General features: G+C 37.4%; 1 protein-coding gene across 1 annotated transcript in view; it reads right to left on the bottom strand.

Annotated features, from left to right (window-relative positions):
- Window positions 13258-23939, bottom strand: part of LOC109230564 — a 15059-nt gene continuing 4377 nt past the window's right edge. The window contains exon 2 of the mRNA XM_019396042.1: window positions 13258-13674. Coding sequence (XP_019251587.1) covers window positions 13406-13674 — 269 coding nt within the window. The 3' untranslated portion in view covers window positions 13258-13405. The remainder of the gene's footprint in view (window positions 13675-23939) is intronic.

Below are 23939 nucleotides of genomic sequence, written 5' to 3'. Positions count from 1 at the left end.
CTTCGGTTTTGCTAGCAGCGGCGGGTTTGACAAATAAGCTTTCAAATTTCTGAGAGCCAGCTGACAATCTTCGTTCCATTCAAAATGATCTTGTTTTTTGAGTGCTGCGAAAAATTTAAAGCACTTCTCCGAAGATTTGGAAATAAACCTCCCCAAAGCCGCAATTCTTCCTGTTAATCTTTGAACCTCTTTCTTACTTGTAAGGATATCAGGAATTTCTTCTATTGCTTTGATCTGAGAAGGATTCACTTCAATGCCACGGTTAGAAACAAGAAAACCCAAAAATTTACCTGAGGCAACTCCAAATGCACATTTTTCTGGGTTGAGTTTCATATTAAATTTTTGCAAAATTCCAAATGTGACAGATAAATGAGAAATATGATCATTAGAATGTTGGGTCTTGACGAGCATATCGTCTATATATACCTCCATAGTTTTTCCTAAATGTTCTTGGAACATTTTGGTGACCAACCTTTGATAGGTTGCTCCAGCATTCTTGAGACCAAAGGGCATTACTTTGTAACAGTAAGTCCCCCTGTCTGTGATGAAAGAAGTTTTGTTTTCATCACCGGGGTCCATTTTTATTTGGTTGTACCCCGAATATGCATCTAAGAAACTTAAAAGTTCATGCCCTGCAGTTGCATCAATTAACTGATCTATATGAGGTAGAGGGAAGGAATCTTTTGGACAGGCTTTGTTAAGATCGGTATAATCTACACAAACCCGCCACTTACCGTTTTTCTTAGGTACGACGACCGTATTAGCCAACCAATCGGGGTACTTTACCTCACGGATTGACCCAATTTTTAATAGCTTTTGGACCTCCTCTTGAATCACCTGGTTTTTGAAAGCTCCTTGCTTTCTTTTCTTTTGTTTTACGGGTATGCAAGATGGGTCTTCATTTAGTTTGTGAGTCATTACATCCGGTGGTATTCCTGTCATATCAGCATGGGACCAAGCAAAACAATCCACGTTAGCTTTTAAGAATTCAATTAACATACCTCGCGTATCTGAGCTTAAGTTGGCTCCCACATAAACCTTTCGTTCAGGCCATTGTTCAAATAGTATCACAGGCTCGAGCTCCTCAATTGTTGTTTTGATGTTTTCATTCTCTTCAGGCTCTTGAATCATATCAGGTCTCAAGTCTATATCTGTCTTTCCTCGTGCCGTTGTGGTTTGGTCTATGTCTTCTTCAACTTTATTTACAGCACTCGTATCTGTTACCATATTAATACTCCTAGCTGTATGTTGTTCCCCTCGAATTTGACAGATTCCCCATGGTGATGGGAATTTCATTACTTGATGTAGAGTTGACGGGACAGCGTCCATATCATGAATCCACGGTCTCCCCATGATTACATTATATGCCATCTCCATATCTACTACCTGAAATTTGGTATCTTTCACAACACCCTCTGCAAAAGTTGTTAGAATTACCTCTCCTTTAGTTACAACACTGGAATTATCGAATCCTGTTAGAATATGCGCCTTTGGAATCATCTTATCCTCCGCTTGCATTTCACGTAGTACCCTTAATAAGATGATGTTTGCAGAACTTCCTGGATCAATCAAAACTCTTTTTATATTAGTATCATGTACAAGTAAAGATATTACCAGCGCGTCGTTGTGGGGGGTGACCACTCCTTCTGTGTCTGCATCATCAAAAGTGATACTTTCATCCTCTAAGGTTTGACGCACTCGTTTCCCGTGCGTGATTGTGACTTTGGAGACTTTATTTGAAGCTGTGTATGTTACTCCATAAATATCTTCTCCCCCACTTATAACATTCACGGTTCTCTTGGGTGACGGGGGTTTTGGCGGCTCTTGCCTGTTTTTCATGTAGGCCTGCTTTCCTTTCTCACTAAACAACTCAGTGAGATAACCTTGTTTCAATAGATGATCCACTTCACTTTGTAAGAATCTACATTCTGAAGTTTTATGCCCGTGATCATTATGAAATTCGCACCAATGATCTGGATTGCGCTTGCTTGGATTCGATCGCATCTCCTTCGGCCACCGTACCTTATCTCCCATGCTCCTTAAAACAGCAACGAGCTCAGAGGTAGTGACATTGAAATTATATCCACCAAATCTCGCCTTCAAACTTCCATCATCATCTCGTGCCCCGCGTATGTTTCGAACATATGCAAACCTCGATGAGGAGCCTGACTCCTTGTTTCTTGATTTTTGATCATATCGTTGATTATCCTGTTTTATTCGTGAATCTTTTCCTGCAGGACCCATATAAGGATCGTACCTATTTTTACCTGATCTTTTTTCAGCTTCGGATCTTCTTGAACTGCTTCTGTCTTCATGCTGAAATCGAGGCACGGTATCTTCTTCGATTCGCAACTTCGTACTGTACCTGTTATACACATCATTCCACGTAGTTGCAGGGAACTCTCGAAGGCTTTCTTTAAGTCTTCTCGTGGCTTCAGAACTTTTAACATTCAGATTGCTCGCAAAAGCTATTGCAGCCCAATTATCTGGTACGCGGGGTAAAGTCATTCGTTCGCGTTGGAACCTATCAACAAAATCTCTGAGCAACTCTGTATCCCCTTGTTTGATTTTAAAGATGTCCTCCATTCTTTTTTCAACCTTTTGTGCTCCTGAGTGCGCCTTAATGAAAGAATCTGCAAGCTCAGCAAAAGAGTTTATAGAGTTTTCAGGCAAAAGAGAATACCAGGTTAGTGCACCCTTGGTGAGTGTTTCACCAAATTTCTTGACCAACACGGACTCAATCTCCTGCTTAGTTAAATCATTTCCTTTGACCCCTGTAGTAAATGCCGTCACATGGTCACGTGGATCGGTTGTGCCGTCATATTTTGAAATGTCGGGCATTTTAAACTTTTTAGGGATTGAAAGGGGAGCAGCACTCGGTTTCCAAGGTTGTTGTGAATATTTATCCGCATCTATTCCTTTGATTATTGGGGGAACTCCAGGGATTTGCTCGATGCGTTCGTTTTGTTCTTTGAGTTGTGTCTGCAAAGTTAGTACCAAATTGTGTAAATAAGAATTATTTGTATTACCTGGATTCACTTCTCGTGGTTCAATGAGGGTTCCTTCGTTTGAATTAACAAGGCCAGAACGAGGATTCTCCAGCGTATTGTTATTAGGCGAAGGTGTGGACGGCGCAGCAGGTAACCGGTTAACTAGCGCTTGAAGAGCTTGGTTAACCCGTGCATCAATTATTCTTTGCAGAGCTTCTTCTGGTCCCTCAAAATGTTCTGATTGCTCCTGCTCATCAGAATGTGATTTAGGAGTGCCTTCACAAGATTGACGTGGTGAATTTTGAAGGGCAGGAACCGCGTCAAAGTTCTACAAATCTCCTTGATCTTGATGCATTTGATTGTCACGGTTCCCCAAGGTGTTTTCACTGTTATTATTGTCATGTGACATGATGATAACAACAGATAAAATGTAACTTAAAAAGAATAGATTATCAGATTCCCGGTAACGGAACCAATTTGTTTCGCCAAAGAAATAAATATTTGGATAATATTAGAATTTGAGATGAAAAATCGGGTTACTGATAATCAAGAGACCAAAATAATAATAGGCTTTCTGAGAATAATAATAAAGCAGTAAGCAAAAGTTCTTATTTCAGTATGAGGTAAGTCATGTCCTTTTTCCAATACAATTTCCTTCTTTTATAGTTGATTCTAGGTAAAGGAAATAAATCTAAGCTTTAATGAGACAATTATGGACAATAAATGACATTAAATGAGCCGTTACACAATCATTCCTATTAAATACCAATTTTCTAACGTATCAGGTATTTAATACTGAATTTGGACTCCTTTTTGTCTTCAGATTCATGTCTTCAATGCCTTTCGACCCGCTGGCTTTAAATGACTTCGAATTGGTACGAGACTCGTGTCTAAACTGCTTCTCGTGCCTATTTCATTTCTTCTTCCCGTACCTGTCATTTCCCGTACCTTTTTCCCAACTGTTACGCTTTGACCACTTGTCCAGTCCACGTGTCATGCCACGTCATCTTCAATATAAATTCAACTTTTTTCCCAATACAGTAAGTGCTTCTTCATTTTTAGTCAGAGATCTTAGGTTTGAGCAGTGACGAAGTCAGAATTTTCACCAAGGGATGTCAAAATATAAAAAAAAGTAATCTACGAAGAAGTAAAGGAGAGTTAATATATAGTATATATACATAAAAATATTTATAATGTAAGTTTCTGACAAATAGGTGTCAATTGACACCCCTTAAATGCGTGTGACTGCGTCCGTCAGTATAGAATCGCCTTTAAAAGGGAACGTTGTACCTCCAAAGTAGAACTTTCAAGCGTAAATATGTACAATCGAGCCCCAAAGCAAATATGAGATACCCGATAGGAATAGAGAAAGTGGTCGTAGTAATTATTAATGGGAGGAGAGACATTTTGAGGTCACTGTTAAAGAACTTGGAATTATTTATGGCCTAAAACTTGGGAATGTTAAGTGCACGACAGAAAAGAATCAACAGATAGACAAGGTTGGATCATCACAAACAGTTTGTCGTCCATTTGTTTCTTTCAAATTCCTTTTAAAACATAGTTTTATTTAAATCAAGACATCCTACTTTAGTAATGTGAATATATTGACGTAATCATCATTGGTATATGTATACACACACAGTAAGTAAAACACTAGGGAGACATGCATAGTAACCTTTGTCCCCTGAATGATTATATATATATAGACCAACAACAAACCCAGTATGATCCCAACAGATGGGGTTTCGGGAGGGTAGTCTGTACACAGACTTTACCCCTATCTAATGCAGGTAGAGAGGTTGTTTCCAATAGACCCGTGGCTCAAGAAGGGCAAGAAGAAGAAAAGGAAAGCAAGAAAGGAAGAAAGAAGGAAGAGACAAGAAAAAGGGAGAGATAAAAGATAAGTAGTACCAAATAATAGCAACGGGGAATACAATACCTGAGACGAACAAAACCACATAACGTAATAAAAATCTAAGAATATGCTACTAAGACTATCGGTGAACACTAAAAACTACCCACTAACCTTCTACCTTAATCCTCGACACCCTCCTATCAAGAGTCATGTCCTCAGTGAGATGAAGCAGCGCCATGTCCTGTCTAATCATCTATCCCCAGTACTTCTTAGGCCTACCTCGACCTCTTCTAAAACTCTCGATGGCCAACCTCTCACACTTCCTGACATGAGAATCAATGCTTCTTCTCTTAACATGTCTGAACCATCTCGGCCTCGACTCTCGCATCTTGTCCTCTACGGAGGCTACTCCCACTCTGTCCCGGATAACTTTATTCTTAATCCTATCTCTCCCGGTACACCCGCACATCCATCTCAATATTCTCATCTCTGTTACTTTCATCTTCTGCACGTGGGAGTTCTTGACTGGCCAACACTCAGCCCCATACAGCATGGCCGGTCGGACCACCACCAGATAAAACTTACCCTTAAGTCTTGGCGACACATTCTTATCACATAAAACACCGGAAGCGAGCCTCCACTTCATCCATCCCGCTCTGATGCGATGTGCGACATCTTCGTCAATCTCTCCGTCACCCTGGATAATAGTCCCGAGATACTTAAAACTCGCTCTCTTGGGGATAACTTGAGCATCAAGCTTAACCTCTACGTCTGCAGCATGGGTCTCATCACTGAATTTGTACTCCAAGTATTCTGTCTTGGTTCTACTCAATTTGAAACCTTTAGACTCCAAGGTCTGTCTCCAAACCTCCAATCTCGCGTTAACTCCGCTTCCCGTCTCGTCAATCAACACTATATCATCGGCAAATAGCATGCACCAAGGCACCTCCCCTTGGATTTTGTCGCGACAATACATCCATCGCCAAGGAAAATGAAAATGAGCTAAGAGATGATCCCTGGTGCAACCCCATCTCCACAGGGAAATGCTCCGAGTCACCACCCACAGTCCTCACCCGAGTTTTAGAATCATCATACATATCCTTAACCACCCTAATGTACGCTACCGGAATGTTGCTAACCTCCAAACACCTCCACAGGACCTCCCTCGGGACTTTATCGTACACTTTCTCAAGGTCAATAAACACCATATGCAATTCCTTCTTCCTTTCCCTGTACTGCTCCATTAGTCTCCTTACCAGATGAATCGCTTCCGTAGTCGAACACCCCGGCATGAATCCAAACTGATTCTCAGAAATAGACACACACCTCCTCACCCTAGCCTCCACCACCCTCTCCCAAACTCTCATAGTGTGACTCAACAACTTGATACCCCTATAATTGTTGCAATTTTGGATATCACCCTTGTTCTTGTAAAGCGGAACCATTGTACTCCACCTCCATTCTTCGGGCATCTTCTTCGTCTTAAAAATAACATTAAACAGCCCAGTGAGCCACTCCAAACCTGCCTGCCCCGCGCTCTTCCAAAATTCCACTAGGATTTCGTCTAGCCCCGTTGCTTTGCCCCTGCACATCTTACGCATCGCCCCTTCCACCTCCTCTACCGTAATCCGCCTACAGTACCCAAAATCCCGCCGACTCTCGGAGTGCTCCAACTCACCCAGCACAATGCGTCTATCCCCCTCCTCGTTCAACAGTTTATGAAAGTATGTCTGCCATCTTCTCCTAATAAGTGCCTCGTCCATCAACACTTTGCCATCCTTGTCCTTGATGCACTTGACTTGGTCTAAATCGCGGGCTTTCCTCTCCCTCACCTTGGCCAACCGGTACAACTTCTTGTCCCCGCCTTTGCCCCGAAGCTCCTCGTACAGACGAGCAAACGCCGCGTTCTTAGCCTTCGTAACTACTAACTTCGCCTCTTTCTTTGCCTTTCTGTAACACTCCCGATAAGTCCATTTTTCCTCCTCGTTTGTACTCTCCACTAGCTTCAAATAAGCAGCTTTCTTAGCTTCCACTCTACCTTGAACCTCTCCATTCCACCACCAGTCCCCTTTATGACCCCAGGAGAGCCCTTCGTGACCCCTAAGACCTCTCCAGAAGCTACCCTAATGCAATTCGCAGTCGTGAACCACATACTAGACGCATCCCCCCTACTCATCCAGGTCTTCATAGCCAACAACTTCTCCCCTAACTCCTGAGCTTTGTCCTTTGTCAAGTTACCCCACTTGATCTTAGTTCGCCTGCACCCCGCCCTCTTCCTCCTACTCCTCTTGATCTCCAGGTCAGGGGCGGCCCTTCCATAAAGCAAGTAAAGCAACTGCTTAGGCCCATATTTTCGGGGGCCACATTTTTTGTTACACCTAATAGGCTGTGTATAAGTTATAAAAAAGGTTTTGCGATATGAAAAGGTTTGATTTCTTTCTTTAACAAGTATAGAGATGAACTGATGAAGGATTTGCAACTGCTATGATTTATGTCAAGAAAATTGCATTTGAAGCGAACCCGAATTTCGTATGAAATGTATGATATATAGGAAATAACAATTTGATGAGAATGTTGATAATAAAATCTCAAAATCTTTCGAAGAGTACTTTAGAGTTGATTACTTTATACATAGTAGACAAGGCTATTTTTTAACTTCAAAATAGATTAGAACGCATACGAAAATATTTTTGGTTTTCTATTTAGCGGTAAAAATTAAGATCACTAGATGATAAAAATTTAAAAAAATATTGCCTTAATGTTGAATGTTCCTTAAAGCATAATAATCAATTCGATATTGATGGTTTAGATTTATTTTCAAAATTAAAAATATTAAGAAAAATAGTACTATTAAAAGATACAGTTTAATTGATACACTCGGTCAAATAAAAAAATTGATTCTTTTTTCATTGTCTATAATACTTATGGAACAATTTTAATAACTCTTTTTTCCGTCGTTTCAGCAAAAAAAAATTAAAATTAAAATTGATAAAATCTCACCTAAAATCAATAATGTCCCAATAAAGGTTAAATGGATTAGCTATATTGTCAATTAAGAAAGACTTATTAGAAGTTATTGATTATAAAAAAGTTATTAATAACTTTATCTAAGAAACGCTAGAAAAATAGACTTCAAAAAAATAAATAATTTTTTTTTTAAAAAAAAAAAGTTAAGGCCCCTTATAAAATTTGACTTTAGGGTACAAAACTCGTCGGGCCGCCCTGGCTCCAGGTCCATAACTAGGAGCCTATGTAGGGTCGTGAGGTGCTCATTTGGGATGACCTTGTAGTCAGTGCACAGACCTTTATCGCATTTCCTGCAGAGAAGATATATATATAAATGTAAAAGGCTTTTGCAAAATGGAAGTTAGTGAGTAGTCTTTGGTCTGCCATTTTAGGTGCAGCCCGTGTTAAACAACAAATCAATCACTTTCATCTCCCTGTTTAGTAATATGTAATTACTACTAACTCTCATACACATTATCTGTGTTTTAAAATATTGGACCCTTCTTAAAATAAATATTCAATAGGTTTAAATATAATATGAGCAATGTCTACGGTACTATTTATTTTCTTAAACGTCGCTTTTAATAAATAACTTCTTGTTTTTTTTTTCTCAGAAACATCAAATATTTTGAAATAAATTAAAAATAGAGGCGTATTCAAGATTTTAAGAGTACGGAGCACTATACCATCGTTTAGTTTGACTCCATTAAAAGTTTGCCATAACAACAACTTATTGAGCAAATCATGATTAGTACTATTATCACAAGAAAACAATATTCAGTTCACGATTGTTCTTAACAAATTTTTGTACTCTAAAAGTTAAGTGTCTTTATTTTTTTATGAAATAGTGGTCCCAACATAGTGGAGACATAACTAACTCTCATTCTTGTTTTCTTTTTCTCATAATTTTGTCGTCAAATGGAAAGCTCAAATTCCTTAAAAAGCTATCTTGAATTGGGCATTTCACTTGATATTAGGGAACTCGCTCGCGACCGTTAGGTTTTGGGTTCGAGTCATGCTGGAGAGGAAGTATGAAAACACTATAGATTCTTCTAAATTGGGAGGGGTAAACAAAAAAGAAAAAATGAACAAAAGAAAAAAAAATTGAAGCGGAGCCTTGGCGTAACTGGTAAAGTTGTTGCCTTGTGATCAGGAGGTCACGGGTTCGAGCCGTGAAAACATCCTCTTGCAGAAATACATGGTAAGGCTGCATACAATGAACCCTTGTGGTCCGGCACTTTCCCGAAGGGGAGCCTTGGCGTAAGTGGTAAAGTTGCTGCATTGTGACCACGAGGTCACGGGTTCGAGCCGTGAAAACATCACAATGGAAAGATATACTACTTTATTAAAATTAATACGGAAAGATGTTTTTATCCTTTATTCATGCGTGCTGTGTAAATATTAAGGACATGGTATCCTTAACATTTACACTGCACATGAAGTTAAGAACGCCAAGTTTAACAACGGAAGGTGCAAATATAGGATACTTTGTCCTTAATATTTACACAACATTCATGAAGTTAGGACACCATGTCCTTAATATTTACATAACACTCATAAAGTTAAGGACACTATGTCCTTAACATTTACACTGCACATATGAAGTTAAGAACATGAGGTCCTAAAGTTTAACAACAGAGATGCAAATACAAGTTAGGGACATTATGTCCTTAACATTTACACTACACATATGAAGTTAAGGACGCCATGTCTTTAATATTTACACTGCACATATGAAGTTAATAACATGATGTCCTAAAGTTTAACAACGGAAGGTGCAAATACAGGATACTTTGTCCTTAATATTTACACAACATTCATGAAGTTAAGGACACCATGTCCTTAATATTTACACAACACCCATGTCTAGCACAAGGGTATTTTCGTCCGGGCGAGTAAAAAATTATTAAGCACTGGTTAAAGAATAATACATTTTAAACAGTGGCTAAAGAGTAAAGAAATCTCTAATTAGTGGCTAACTGTGCACTTCCCCCGTTTTGTTTTAACATTTTGTTTCTTATTGCTACCACACGTGCATAATTAATTATAAAAAAAAAAAAATAAACTTTTAAATGAGATGGTCGTAATTTTGCAATACTAAACTTACACGAATTGGCACAAAGAGTCTATTGGGTGTACAAGTAAACCCCCTAAGTTTCTAGATCAGCCTCTCTGTTTATTGCTCATTGAGAATGATAATTAAAGCCGTATCGATCGAAGAAAATAATATGACAAATTAAACACAAATAAATTAAAAGAAAGCGAATTGCCAATAATGGTGAAGACAAAAAGAGAGGAAGTTTTATCATCATATGAGACGCAATTTATAATAAAACATTTATATAACAACTCCAATCATATATATTGCATGATCGTAAAAACTTATTCGCACTAAGTGTTTAAACCAAACTGAATCAAGACCTCTATAAGGTAATTAATAGCCAACAATGTACTATTGAGATGATTTAAGGAATGCGGGAATAACTACCTGTAATAAAACACAGACTAATACGAGCAGACCAGAAGAAACAAGATTTAAATTATCTTAACGACGACGTATTCTCCGTATAAACTTCACAAAACACTTAGCTATTTGAACTTTAATTTGCCCTCTCTTTGGAGGAAGTTGTACTTCCTTTTTCTTTTCTTGTTCAGCAGCTGATCCATTCTGCACTCTTACCAAAATTGCCTTCATGGCTAGCTGATATAGTAAAATATTGATAACTTCCGTTGAGCCGAGGATCTATCGGAAACAGTCTCTCTACTTTTCCAGGGTAAGGGTAAGGCCAGCGTACAAACTACTCTTCCCAGACTCCACTTGTGAGATTCTACTGGGTTTATTGTTGTATTGATAACTAATGTTCAAGCAAATGAGAAGATCTCAGGCTACAATATCTGAAAAAACAAGAATAGGCTAACACAAAAAGTTCAGTACTTTCTTGTGTAACAAGGTTTTGATAGGACTAGTGATTGCCCGGGTCAGTGTGCGATCATCAAAGATAAAGTAACCCTTCAGATGCTCTCTCTGCTTATGCCAAATACCCCCCGGCCGGTTCTGCCGGATAAGGCCAGGAGCTGTTTGAGGAATCACGGGGCCTTACTTATTCTGGTAGGACTTGATTCTGAAATGGAATGATTGATAGAATTGATATATCAGGGAAGAATGATCGAGACCATAAAATCTTTTAAATGAGCAGTACTTTGGGTTGAACTTGGGCTGGTCAAAATGAGCTGAATCAATAAATGTCAGTAAAAGTTTTAGACCAGGTTACAACTTACAACTGAAGAATGCTGGTTGAAAACATGGAAAATAGTGATTTCTATATGATGTTTTTTCAGGTTTAGTATGAATGATTGATTGAACAAGGAAAAGATATATTTTCTAGCTATATCTGGTTTTCTAAATTTGAAGTCTGCTTATTTTCACAGCTTTAGAACCAGAAGATATATATAGAAATAAACCATAGCTTAAAATTAACTTAATTTATAAGGCAAAAAAATGATGACTTTTTTTTTTTTTAGATCAATAATTGACACGACATATGCACACGGGGAGGACTTTGAACTTGACCCTCTTGACTTCAATAATTTCAAGATGATGGGAAATTAAATGCAACTGTTAAACAGCCATATAAAGATAGAAAGTACAATGATATATAACTTTTATTAAACCTAGAGTAGAAAAACCATAAGCTCTCACTTATCAAATAAGATAACTTTCTTTCATTTTTGTTATGGAAAGTGAAAGTCGTTTCGTTTAGTACGAGATCGCTTATATGTGAGATTTTTTACACTATCAGTATAGTCGTCACTTATTACAACAAGTTAGTCACTATATTTATCAGGCTACTAGTTAATGCTTATAATAGAGACCTAATTGTAATTGCATTATAAGTGATTTATAGAGTACGGGTTCGAGTCATGGAATCAACCACTAATGTTTGCATCAGGGTAGGCTACCTACATCACACCTCTTGGGATGCGGCACTTCCCCGGAGCCTGCATGAATGCGGAATACTTCATGCACCCAGAAACGGACCCACGATTTGAAGGTGTCGGGGGCACAGGAGCGGACTTCTCAACCAGTGCGTCCCATCGACTTTTGATCTTAAGGGTTCTAAAGAACATATATGACCGTTTTCAACTTAATACACATCTATGTCCAGAATTTTTGCCGAGGTTAACGGGATTCCATGACCACTCTGCGCTAAACATAAGTCCGCCTCTGCATGCACCGGGCTGCCTTTTTTACTATAATCTAATTATATAAATTTGGTTTACGTCAATGAGTGTATAGAACTAAAACAAGTCAATTAGTGCAAAGAGGAAAATATGAATTGCCAAATTCCTTGTCTTCCACTAAAAAAATATATGTTTCCCTTTGTGAGAACAATGAAAGCTCTGGTTGAGTTGAGAAGCAGACAGGTCAAATTAATGTCTTCTACTCTTTCTATGGAAGATGAAAAAAGTAGTACAAGATTGTAAAAGACATCTTAAAGTACCTAATAAGGCAAGACTGACAAAGAGGTACATTTTCTCTTTTAGATTAATGGCACAATAAGATCTCTCCGATCAAAGGCGGACTTGGGTTTGAAGGTGCAAATTGTTCAACTAGTGTCCCCGTTAGACTTTTGATTATAGGAGTTCCAAGCAAAATATATGATTGCTTTAATATATATACTTATAAATTCAAAAAAATTATCGAAATTATCGGGGTCCGATGACCCCTCTTCCCGAAGCATAGATCCGCCTCTATCTCCAATGCTGCCACTATTGCCTTCTTGCACCAACCAAAGGGTCAGAGTTGATATTCTATCAGTGGTGGAGTGGCTTGAATCAAATCGTGTGTTAAAAGAGGGTATTACGATAGATATGTTCCTTATTAAGATAAAATAAATGTTTGCTTACAGCCTCAAGTATCCTTTGGTTCTTGTCTCCGAGGTTATTCCTATATATTTTTCTCTCTTTCACCAGCCAGCAGGTGTTCCTGTTAAACCAGATATTATTCACGGCCTTGAAGCAACGGTAAAGTTATCTCCGTGTGACCAATAGGTCCCGAACCGTGAAATCAACCACTAATGCTTAAATCAGGGTAGACTGCCTACATCACATCCCTTGGTGTACGGCAATGGCGAAGCCACATGGTTATAAGGGTGGTCAGTTGACCACCATTCGTTGAAAAAATACACTGTATATATAGATAAGATATTACGTTTTAAAGGTATATAACACATATTGAACACCCTTTGTCGGAATTTTTTTCACTTATTTCAAATTTGAATACCCTTGGGTAAATTCCTAGCTTCGCCACTGGTGTACAGCCCTTCCCCGGATCTTGAGTGAAAGCGGGATGTTTCCTGTACCGAGCTGCCCTTTAGTATAACAGGCAGACTAACATTTTCTTCATGATACAACTTTACATACTTTATACAATTAAAAAGGAATAAACCAAAATACATTTCAATTTTTTCATCTACAGCTGTAGCTGTATTGATCTAAACTTTAACAGTGAGCAATCTTTACAAGAGGGCATGAACAGACACATTCTGAGAGCTCATTTTGTTATAGCAAGAATGGAATAGACCAAAAGAAATGTAACTATGATAATTGCTCCAACAAGAGTGAACTGTGGACTTGTCCATAACATAAGGTTTGATTTCTCTGCTCTTTTAATAGGGTCAACTTCTTCAGACAGAGGATATTCGGAACGCCTAGGATTCCATGTTACGTACTTGTTTGGAGAGAATTGCGAGAAGAAGTTCTTTCTGCTTTGCTTCCTGAAGCTTGACCAGGCCTTGTCCCAATCAGTTGAGGATTTATCGCCTACAAAAGGAAACAATTTGTCATAACTTTCTGATAAATGAATGACCAAATATGTAAAAATAATCTTCACCAAGAACTTGGTCCAAAATAGAAAGAACAATTTCCTACGAGATTGATCCGATAAGGTTTCCAAAAGAGCAAGAGTTTCATATGTAGATTCACCAGTTGCGTACTCATTCAAACATTTATGCTAGAGATCCAAGTATAAATCAGAAAAGAAAAAGGTAAGACTCGCCACCTAAATTCTTAAGAGCACAATGTATTGTAAGTTCAACTGTGTAACATTACGTCACAATCAGTTTCTGTAATTTATGGAGTATAAGAGCTGCTATTATCATAAAAAAAAGTAATAGATGCCGAGGCCATATTTGAAGTACAATTGACCTTGCAAATGAATGCCCGAAAGATATTATTCTCTCTATCTTCTTCTGGCATTCTGCTCACTCATCGTATTATGAAGCAAGTACTTGATGCCCAACCAAAGGTGCAGATGGATGTCCAGAAAATACCTAACCCTATATAATTCTGAAGTGCATAAACCTAACTACAGTATACTTCTGCCAAAATATATAAGATAGTCAGAATCAGGGGCAACTAACATAATAACAACAACAACAACGACCCAGTAAAATCTCACTAGTGGAGTCTGGGGAGGGTAGTGTGTACGCAGACCTTACCCCTACCTCGAGGGAGTAGAGAGGCTATTTCCGAAAGACCCTCGGCTCAAGAAGACGAAAAGAGACAATATCTGTACCACCAATAGAAACCATAGGCAAAATAACATCATGAAAATGAGAAAGTAGATGCAAAGCAAAAGCGATAGACAGTACATAGACCCGGCACTATGAAAAGCGAAAGAGTAGTAAGACACAACATTGCCACTAGCTCACTTCGACAAAACCCTACCAGACTAGCCTCACAAGGATACGAAGTAAGAAAAGACTCAACTACCTCCTAACCTACAACCCCAATACTCGACCTCCGCAGCTTTCTATCAAGGGTCATGTCCTCGAAATCTAAAGTCTCGCCATGTCCTGCCTGATCACCTCTCCCCGATACTTCTTAGGCCGTCCTCTACCTCTTCTCATGCCCTCCAAATCAGCGGCAACTAAATGGGGATGAAAAAGGAACAAACTCCCTCCCTCCCTCTCCAGAACTTTGCAATCAGTTTTATCTGATTTTGAGCATCATTTTGTTGGGAAAAATTGCACAAAATAATAATATTCACGGTAAACAGAAGGAATAACGACGGACACCAAGATTTGGAAATTAACACGAATAAAAAAGAGAAACAAGGATACCAGAATTTTTAACATGCAAAAGCCTTCTCAACAAAGGAAGAACCACGGCTTGGAATGAGCAACATACTATCACTATAGTAAGGAATATTAACCTTGGTAGTCTCGAGTAAGCTACTCAAAAGACCACTATACGCTCAAAGAAAGAACGTGCTTCTCTTTACCACGATTATTACTTATGTGTGATATCTTCTCCCAATAACACACTCTAATTGCAATATTGGCTCTATTTTCCATCACACGAGCTCTTTCGATCCAGCTCTCGTGCTACTGCTGCTTAGTGTCTTCTTATCTGGACCAGCTAATCAGTTGAACCAACTCATTCAAAAATGGACGGAGCTCCAGCTAAATTTGGCACAGAAGCCAGACTGCAGCGAGAACTGTTCAAAACGAGTAAAAGTGGGAATCATGTCTCGCTATGAGAAGGAAAGACTGGTATCTCAATCTACTCCTTCGGGCGGATGTGTGTGTATGCGTGTATCTCTACAGGCTTTTGCTCGTATCACCTCACCCAAAATCTCTTTAGCAGTAAGAGGACCTCTCAAACTCTTTCAAGTTTACGTGCCTTCGACATTTAGGGCTAGTGTTTCATGAGCCAATACTGAGCTTTACTACAGTTAATCGACATTGAAGAGCCATTTGTGCTACTAAACACCTTTATAGAGAAAATATATAATAGGCAGCGACATAGTAGATGTACTTAATGGATGTGTCGACAGATTGGTCAGTATGCACGTTTAGCGAATATTAAGCCACCAAGAAGTAATTAAATATGCCTACTGACGGAAGATCCTGAGGTACCCTAAACTCATGTCTATGATTGATCAGGACATCCTTAAATTGTTAGTAGTTGTTGAGTTGTGTCCCACATTGGTGGGTTATGGGTATCTTGGTCTCCTTATATGGTCTTGGGCAATCCTCACCTCACAAGCTAGCTTCTGGGATTGAGTTAGGCCCAATGTCCATTCTTATCCGTAGTAATAAGACAAAAATAGGCAATGAGGATACCCAAAACAGAGGATGCATCAATAGAATAGTGAAGACATAATATATATTTTTCCAATTTGGAACTTTTAAAGTAGTTCTGAACCTATGGGCAGATAAGAGGTTAATAGACAGTCTGAATGGTGCCAAGGCTGATAAGATTTTGAAAAAGCGGATTTCGTTTAAAATATGGATGCTTACTGTCGCTAAAGTATGGTATTGAATGAAAGATGTATATGATTGTGACTGTATTCTGGAGATGCTGGATTCTATGCAAATATAACGCGCAGTATTCAGAGCTTTGTAGAGTTTCTTCAGCACCCCCGCTTGGTGCTTTAACATTAGTGAGGTTACTTACCTTATAAAAGAAACGGTGCCAAAGTTGATATTGTCATAGACATAGATGCATGACATGTATACATGTTACTGGAAAAACCGATGGAAATGGATCGTGTTTATAGGAAATATTAGGAAAGTAACACTCTTTTTAGTACATTGCCACCTTACCTATCCCTGATAATGTTATCCCTTTAGCAAAGACCAAATTGGTGATCAGTGTTTTCTCACTAAACATTTAGAGGCAGTTATTATAAATTTATAATGGGTTCTCATTGTAATCCTAAAATCTAAAGGCAAGCTCCATGCCAAGGTCATGCCTATTTATGTTGGATACTCCAGCCCTATGAAAACCAGTCAGAGAAATTTCAGCATTATAGAAGGCATTTTGTTTTAGAACATCGGAGGTTTATTCATGTAGGATTTGCATATAGTTCAGAGTAACACGCAGCGGAAGACAATAACAATCCTAGGCAGATCTTTTTGTCTTAGAATCTAAGACCCGGTGAAGAGAGTCTCGTTTCAAAAAAAATTCGATAGTGCGAAGACTCTATGTGTATCCACACCGAGACCGATCTTTGCTATCAACTCTTTGATCAATAAAACCCGCGAACAAATTGAATGAAAACTTGTGCTGAAATTTTTTTCTCAAAAATTGCAGCCCAAAAGTAAAAGAACAGAAAAATTTTCATGTCCAAATATTTATTGACTCTTGCGGCACTTCCAAAAGAAGTTACTTAGCCACGTTATTTTAGTTATGCATATACATATTACTTCACCAACTCTTTCCCTTAAAGCTAAGGAAAAGGATGAGGTTGTGACCGAATGTGAAAATCAATTCACATAATTCAACATTTTCCTTCTTTACAATTTTATTTATATTGTAAAGTTACAATCACATTTTATATATTGTAAAGTTACAATCACATTTTATATATGTATCACAGTGGCCGCCTACTTCAAGGACTTATTTTTTATGTCCTTTTATGGACTTTCCTTATATATACATGAAGTGAACACATTTTTCAAACAGGGCAAGTAAAAGATGGCGGCTTCAACGATGACGGCTTCCTTTTTTTTCTTTCAAAGTCCATTCCAAATTGGACTTCACATAATCCTCCTTTTTCTTGAAAAGTTCACATTACTAATCCAATTCAAACTTGGATTCTAACTTAGAAATATTTTCCTATTGTAAAATTCAAATCCCATCCCAATGGATTGAATTTGCCAAAATCTTTAGGAATTCAATTCCTAATTGAATTTCACAATCAAGTCTTTAATAATATTTATATATCCCTTATATAAATAACTATTAATTATATATATCACATACATATTTTAGCCAAGAGATATAATTTAAATTTTTATTCCAAATAGAAAACTTCAACTTGTCCACAATATTAATTATATCTTCTGTGCTAGCAAAGAATATAATAATATTTTATTTGGACTAATAACTAAATTTATTTGACTAATTAAATTCTTTAATTAATTATCAAATAATAAAGTAATTAATCCTTTAGCAAAGGTCAGGACACTCGTTATTGTGCGACCCCATAGGTTCAATACTAAGCCGGTAGTTAATTGATCACATCAATATACTAATCAAGGGTGGTGTCTAGCAACACTCCTTAACGACCGGATAGAATGAAGTATACAATTTACTCTTAGGAACCAATAAAAGAATAATGTAGTAATTCCTTCTGTCCTTATAGCTCTGGGTCACCAGGATATGGTTCAACTGTCAAATCCTAATAGGCGACCAACTATGTGTTCATATAAAATATAATCGACCATTGAATGACGTAAGAAACCCTTTTCTTCTTTCATTCAATCGCCCTGACCAAGGTCTTAATTTGGTCGATTATAATTCATGACAAGATGGAGCTTAAACTCATTACCAAGAGTTGACAGATTACATCTTGATTAATCACTAATTCTACAAGTATTTAATCGTACCCAATATCCTTTCAACTATCGCCCTAAGGCCATAGGTGTCTAGTATCAAAGCGCAATAAATAACTTGTCGATTACTTTGATGATCTCAGGTCAAAGGAAAATCTTACATCACATTCTTCAAGAGAATATCCTATTGACAGTTTATGGTAATTCTAACCATTAGGAATTATCCAATGCATCGCTTCAATGATATATCTCTATATGCATCTTTAGTTAATGAGATCAACTAATCTTTATCCCATAAAAACGATCACATAAATATTGATCTAACCGAATTACTAATGTCCAAATTAATACTCTCACGATCAAGAACAAAATTTAGATTAAATTGTAAGAGACTTTACTCTCATTATTATGATCTCTATCATGATGATAAGTCTCAAAATTTAATCAAGGACCTTATTAAATTAATCAAGCAATTATAGTACAAGAACGATTGGCTCTAGTGCAAGTGGGAGACTGTTAGGAATATATTAGATATGCCCTAGATCCAATCTCATATTTGATGATTTGAACATATTTTTGTGAATGTTATTTGATATAAAAAGCTTATTGATGTGATCGATAAGCCTGCCAAAGAAGTCTCGAATGAGGATGATGATGATGCCACCAAGACTTACCAGAAATACTTGGAAGAATGTCTTACTACCAAATGCATCATTCTCGCTTCTATGAGTTCTGAGCTCCAGAGGAAACATTAGGATATGGATCCACCTGCAATCATTGAACATCTTAAGAAGATGTTTGGTACACAAAGCAGGACAGCTAGATACCAGCTATCTAAGGCTTTATTTGGATCCAAATTGACTGGAACTCTCCGGTTGGATCCTATGTCAATCATATGATTAGTCTTATTGAAGAACTTGAGAAGTTGGGGTGCAAACTGGGTAAAGAGCTTTCTCAAGATTTGATCTTGCAGTCACTCTCTGAATCTTTTTCACAATTCGTTATTAATTTCAATATGCATAAAATGGATTGTAATCTTCATGAGATGCTTAACATGCTGATTGATTATGAGAATCAACTTGCATCTGAGAAGAAGAAAGGAACTGTCATGTTGGTTGGAAACTCTTCTAAGAAGAAGGGTAAGGGTAAAAATAAACCCAAGAAGAAGCCTACTGCGCCTAAGGGTGGTGTGACCAAACCCAAAGGAGGCAAAGGAGGCAAAGCTGACCAATCCGATGCTGAATGTTTCCATTGTAAGAAGATAGGACATTGGAAGAGAAACTGCAAAGAGTATCTTGCAACTCTTAACGATAAGAAACAAGGTAAGACTCAGATGAAAAATGTTTTCAAAGTTTCTTTAACTACTACTGATGTTTCATTGTGGGTATTAGATACTGGCAGTGGTTATAACATCTGCAATATATTGCAGGGGTTCCAAATAAGTAGAAGGTTGAAGAAAGGAGAAATTAATCTACAAGCTGGAAATGGTGCAAGAGTTGCAGCCGTAGCTATACGATCAATTTCTTTAATAATGCCTACAAGCAAAGAACTTATGTTGGATGATTGTTATTACGTTCCTAAATTTGTTTCGAACATAATTTCAGCTTCTATGTTGCACAAGCGTGGTTTTCACATTATTATAAGCAATGGTATTTGCTCTATTTATTATGGTGATAATTTATATGTGAATGGCTATCTCCAACATGATGTTTATGTCTTACCTAATGTGAATGCTAATTCGATTATGCATGTTTCAAGTCTTAAGAGGAAAAGAGATGATCAAGTAAATCATACATACCTTTGGCATTGTAGGCTTGGTCATATTGGAGAGAAAAGAATTAACAAGTTGTACAAGGAATGGTATATTGACAAGTATGATTTGGAATCATATCCAACTTGTGAATCTTGTCTCAAAGGAAAAATGACCAATTCTCCATTTACGGGAACTGGAGAAAGAGCTACTTAATTATTGGGACTAATTCATACAAATGTTTGTGGGCCTATGAAAATTCAAGCTAGAGGTGGATATTCTTACTTCATCACCTTCACTGATGATATGCCAAGATATAGATTTGTGTTTCATATCTTATGAAACACAAATCCGAATCTTTTGAAATGTTCAAAAGGTTCCGTAGTGAAGTTGAAAAACAAACGGGTAAAAGTATCAAGGTACTAAGGTCTGATAGAGATGGAGAATATCTTAGTGAAGATTTAACGAGGTATCTCAAAGAGAATGGGATTCTCTCGCAGTGACACCTCCAGGAACACCACAACATAATGGTGTGTCTGAAAGGAGAAATCGAACCTTATTAGATATGGTCAGATCTATGATGGGGTTCACTGATTTTCCAATATATTTATGGGATATGCTTTGGAAGCAGCAACATACTTACTTAATAAAGTTCTCACTAAGTCGATCTCTACAAGACCATATGAGATATGGAAAGGACATAAGCCTAACCTTAAGCATATTAAAGTTTGGGGTTGTCCAGCTTATGTTAAGAGACTGCAATCTGATAAACTTGATTCAAGATCTGATAAGTGTAGGTTCATTGGGTATCCCAAAGAAAAAATGGGATATCATTTCTATCACCATTCTGACTATAAAGTGCTTGTGGCTAGAGGAGCAACCTTTTCGGAAAGGAAATTTCTTTTAGAAGGAAATTATAGTAGAGAAATAGAACTTGATGAAGTTCAAGAAACCAATGAATCAACACAATATCAAGATCATGAGACACAAGTTGAAGAACCTTTATTGATGTTTTGAAGTTGACAAGGAAGTTGCCATCTTCAACGGTTGAAGTTCAAGAACTAAATGTAGTTCAAGAACAGGTTAATGAACTAGTTCCAAACCAAATTGAACAACAACTAAATCCAACACAAGGTGAGCAAGTTGTACAAGCACCTTTTAGAAGGTCTACACGAGAACATCATGTACCAACTAGATTAAATCTAATGGTACAAGATGACGTATCAAATGAGGTTGATCATAATGATGATGACCCTAAGACCTATGAAGAGGCTATACAAAGTTCTGACTATGAGAGATGGCAAAATTTCGAATTCCATGAAGGAAAATAAAGTATGGACTTTAGTTGAACCTTCAAAGGATATAAAACCTATAGGTTGTAAATGGGTTTTTAAGAAAAAGATTGGAGCAGACGGAAAGGTGGAGACCTACAAAGTCCGTCTTGTTGCCAAGGGATATCGTCAGAAAGAAGGAGTCGACTATGATGAGACTTTCTCTCCCGTGGCAATACTCAAATCAATTCGGATTTTGCTTGCTATAGCAGCATACTAAGATTATGAAATATGGCAAACGGATGTGACAACAACTTTTCTTAATGGTGAGCTAGAAGAGGATGTGTACATGACACAAACTGAAGGTTTCACATCTCCGCCTGATCATAATAAAATTTGCAAGCTACAGAGATCCATTTATGGACTAAAGCAAGCTTCTCGAAGTAGGAATATACGCTTTAACAAGACAATTGAAAAGTTCAATTTTGTTAGATGCGAAGAAGAGCCTTGTGTGTACAAAAAAGTTAGTAGGAGCACAATTATATTCTTAATAATGTATGTTGATGATATATTACTCATCGGGAATGATGTACCAGCATTGCAAAGTACCAAGATTTGGCTATCTGAATAGTTCTCCATGAAAGACTTGGGAGAAGCGGCTTATATATTGGAAATAAAGATCTATAGAGATAGATCTAGGAAGCTGCTTAGGCTTTCCCGGTCTTTGTACATCGATAGGCACTGGAATTACTCTCAGTAGGGAGGATTGTCCTAAAATACCTGAAGAGAGAGAACGCATGAGTAGGATCCCATACGCTAGTGCAATGGGAGCTATCATGTATACCATGACATGTATACGTCCTGATGTGGCTTATGCACTAGGGGTGACTAGCCGATATCAGGCAAATCCTGGTGAGGAACATTGGAAGGTGGTGAAGATCATTCTTAAGTACTTAAGAAGGACTAAAAACCAATTCCTCATTTATAGAAATTCTGAGTTGAAACTTATACTAATACAAGTTTCTCTTCAGATAGGGATGATAGCAAATCTATTTCTGGTTATGTATTCACCTTAAATGGTGGTGCAGTGAGTTGGAAAAGTTCTAAACAAGCTCAGTAGTTGATTCAGTGACTCAAGCAGAATATATAGCAGCTAGTGAAGCTGCTAAGGAAGCTCTATGGATGAAAAAGTTCTTAACTGAACTTGGTGTGGCTCCTTCAATAGAAGGTGCAGTTCCATTGTTGTGTGACAATACTGGAGCCATTGCTCAAGCAAAAGAACCAAGATCACACCAAAAACCCAAACACGTTCTACGAAGGTATCACTTGATAAGAGAGATCATTGAACGTGGAGACGTCGAAATTCAAAAAGTTGATGGAAAGGAAAATGCTGCAGACCCATTCACTAAAGCTCTTGGAGCAAAGGGGTTTGACAGACACAAGTGAAAATTGGGAATGAAGTACAAGAGCGATTGGCTCTAGTGCAAGTGGGAGATTGTTAGGGATATATTAGATATGCCATAGATCCAATCTCATATTTGATGATTTGAACATAGTTTTGTGAATGTTATTTGATATAAAAATATATGGCATTTGATATTCATTTATCATAGTTATTATTAATTGCTTGATTAATTTAATAAGGTCCTTGATTAAATTCTGAGACTTGTCATCATGATAATGAGAGTAAAGTCTCTTACAATTTAATTTAAATTTTGTTCTTGATCGTAGGATTATTAATTTGGACATTAGTAATCCGGTTAGATCAATATTTATGTGATCGTCTTTATGGGATAAAGATTAGTTGATCTCATTAACTAAATCACATAAATAGATGATGCATATAGAGATATGATCATTGAACCGATTCATTGGACAATTCTTAATGGTTAGAATTACCATAAACTGTCAATAGGATATTCTCTTGAAGAATGTGATGTAAGAGTTTCCTTTGACATGAGATCATCATAGTAATTGACAAGTTATTTATTGTGCTTTGATACTAGACACACATGGCCCTAGGGCGATAGTTGAAAGGATATTGGGTACGATTAAATACTTGTAGAATTAGTGATTGATCAAGATGGAATCTGTCAACTCTTGGTAATGAGTTTAAGCTCCATGTTGTCATGAATTATAACCGACCAATTTAAGACCTTGGCCAGGGCGATTGAATGAAAGAAGAAAAGAGTTTCTTAGGTCATTCAATGGTCGATTATATGTTTATATGAACACATAGTGGGTCGCCTATTAGGATTTGACAGTTGAACCATATCCTAGGGTGACCCAGAGCTATAAGGACAGAAAGAATTACTACATTATTCTTCTACTGGATCTTAAGAGTAAATTGTATAGTTCATTCTAACCGATCGTTAAGGAGTGTTGCTAGACACCGCTCTTGATTAGTATATTGATGTGATCAGTTAACTACCGGCTTAGTATTGAACCTATGGGGTCGCACACTAACGAGTGCTCTGATCTTTGCTAAAGGATTAATTACTTTATTATTAGATAATTAAATTAAAGAATTTAATTAGTTAAATAGATTTAGTTATTAGTCCAAATGAAATATTATTATATCTTTTGCTAGTATAGAGGATATAATTAATATTGTGGACAAGTTGAAGTTTTCTATTTGGAATAGAAACTTAAATTATATCTCTTGGTTAAAATATGTATGTAATATATATAATTAATAGTTATTTTTATAAGGGATATATA

This window comes from Nicotiana attenuata, chromosome 1 (assembly GCF_001879085.1).
Source record: "Nicotiana attenuata strain UT chromosome 1, NIATTr2, whole genome shotgun sequence".
Lineage (NCBI taxonomy): Eukaryota > Viridiplantae > Streptophyta > Magnoliopsida > Solanales > Solanaceae > Nicotiana > Nicotiana attenuata.
Note: the sequence above shows the minus strand (reverse complement) of the source record. Positions and strands in the feature narration are given on the sequence as shown.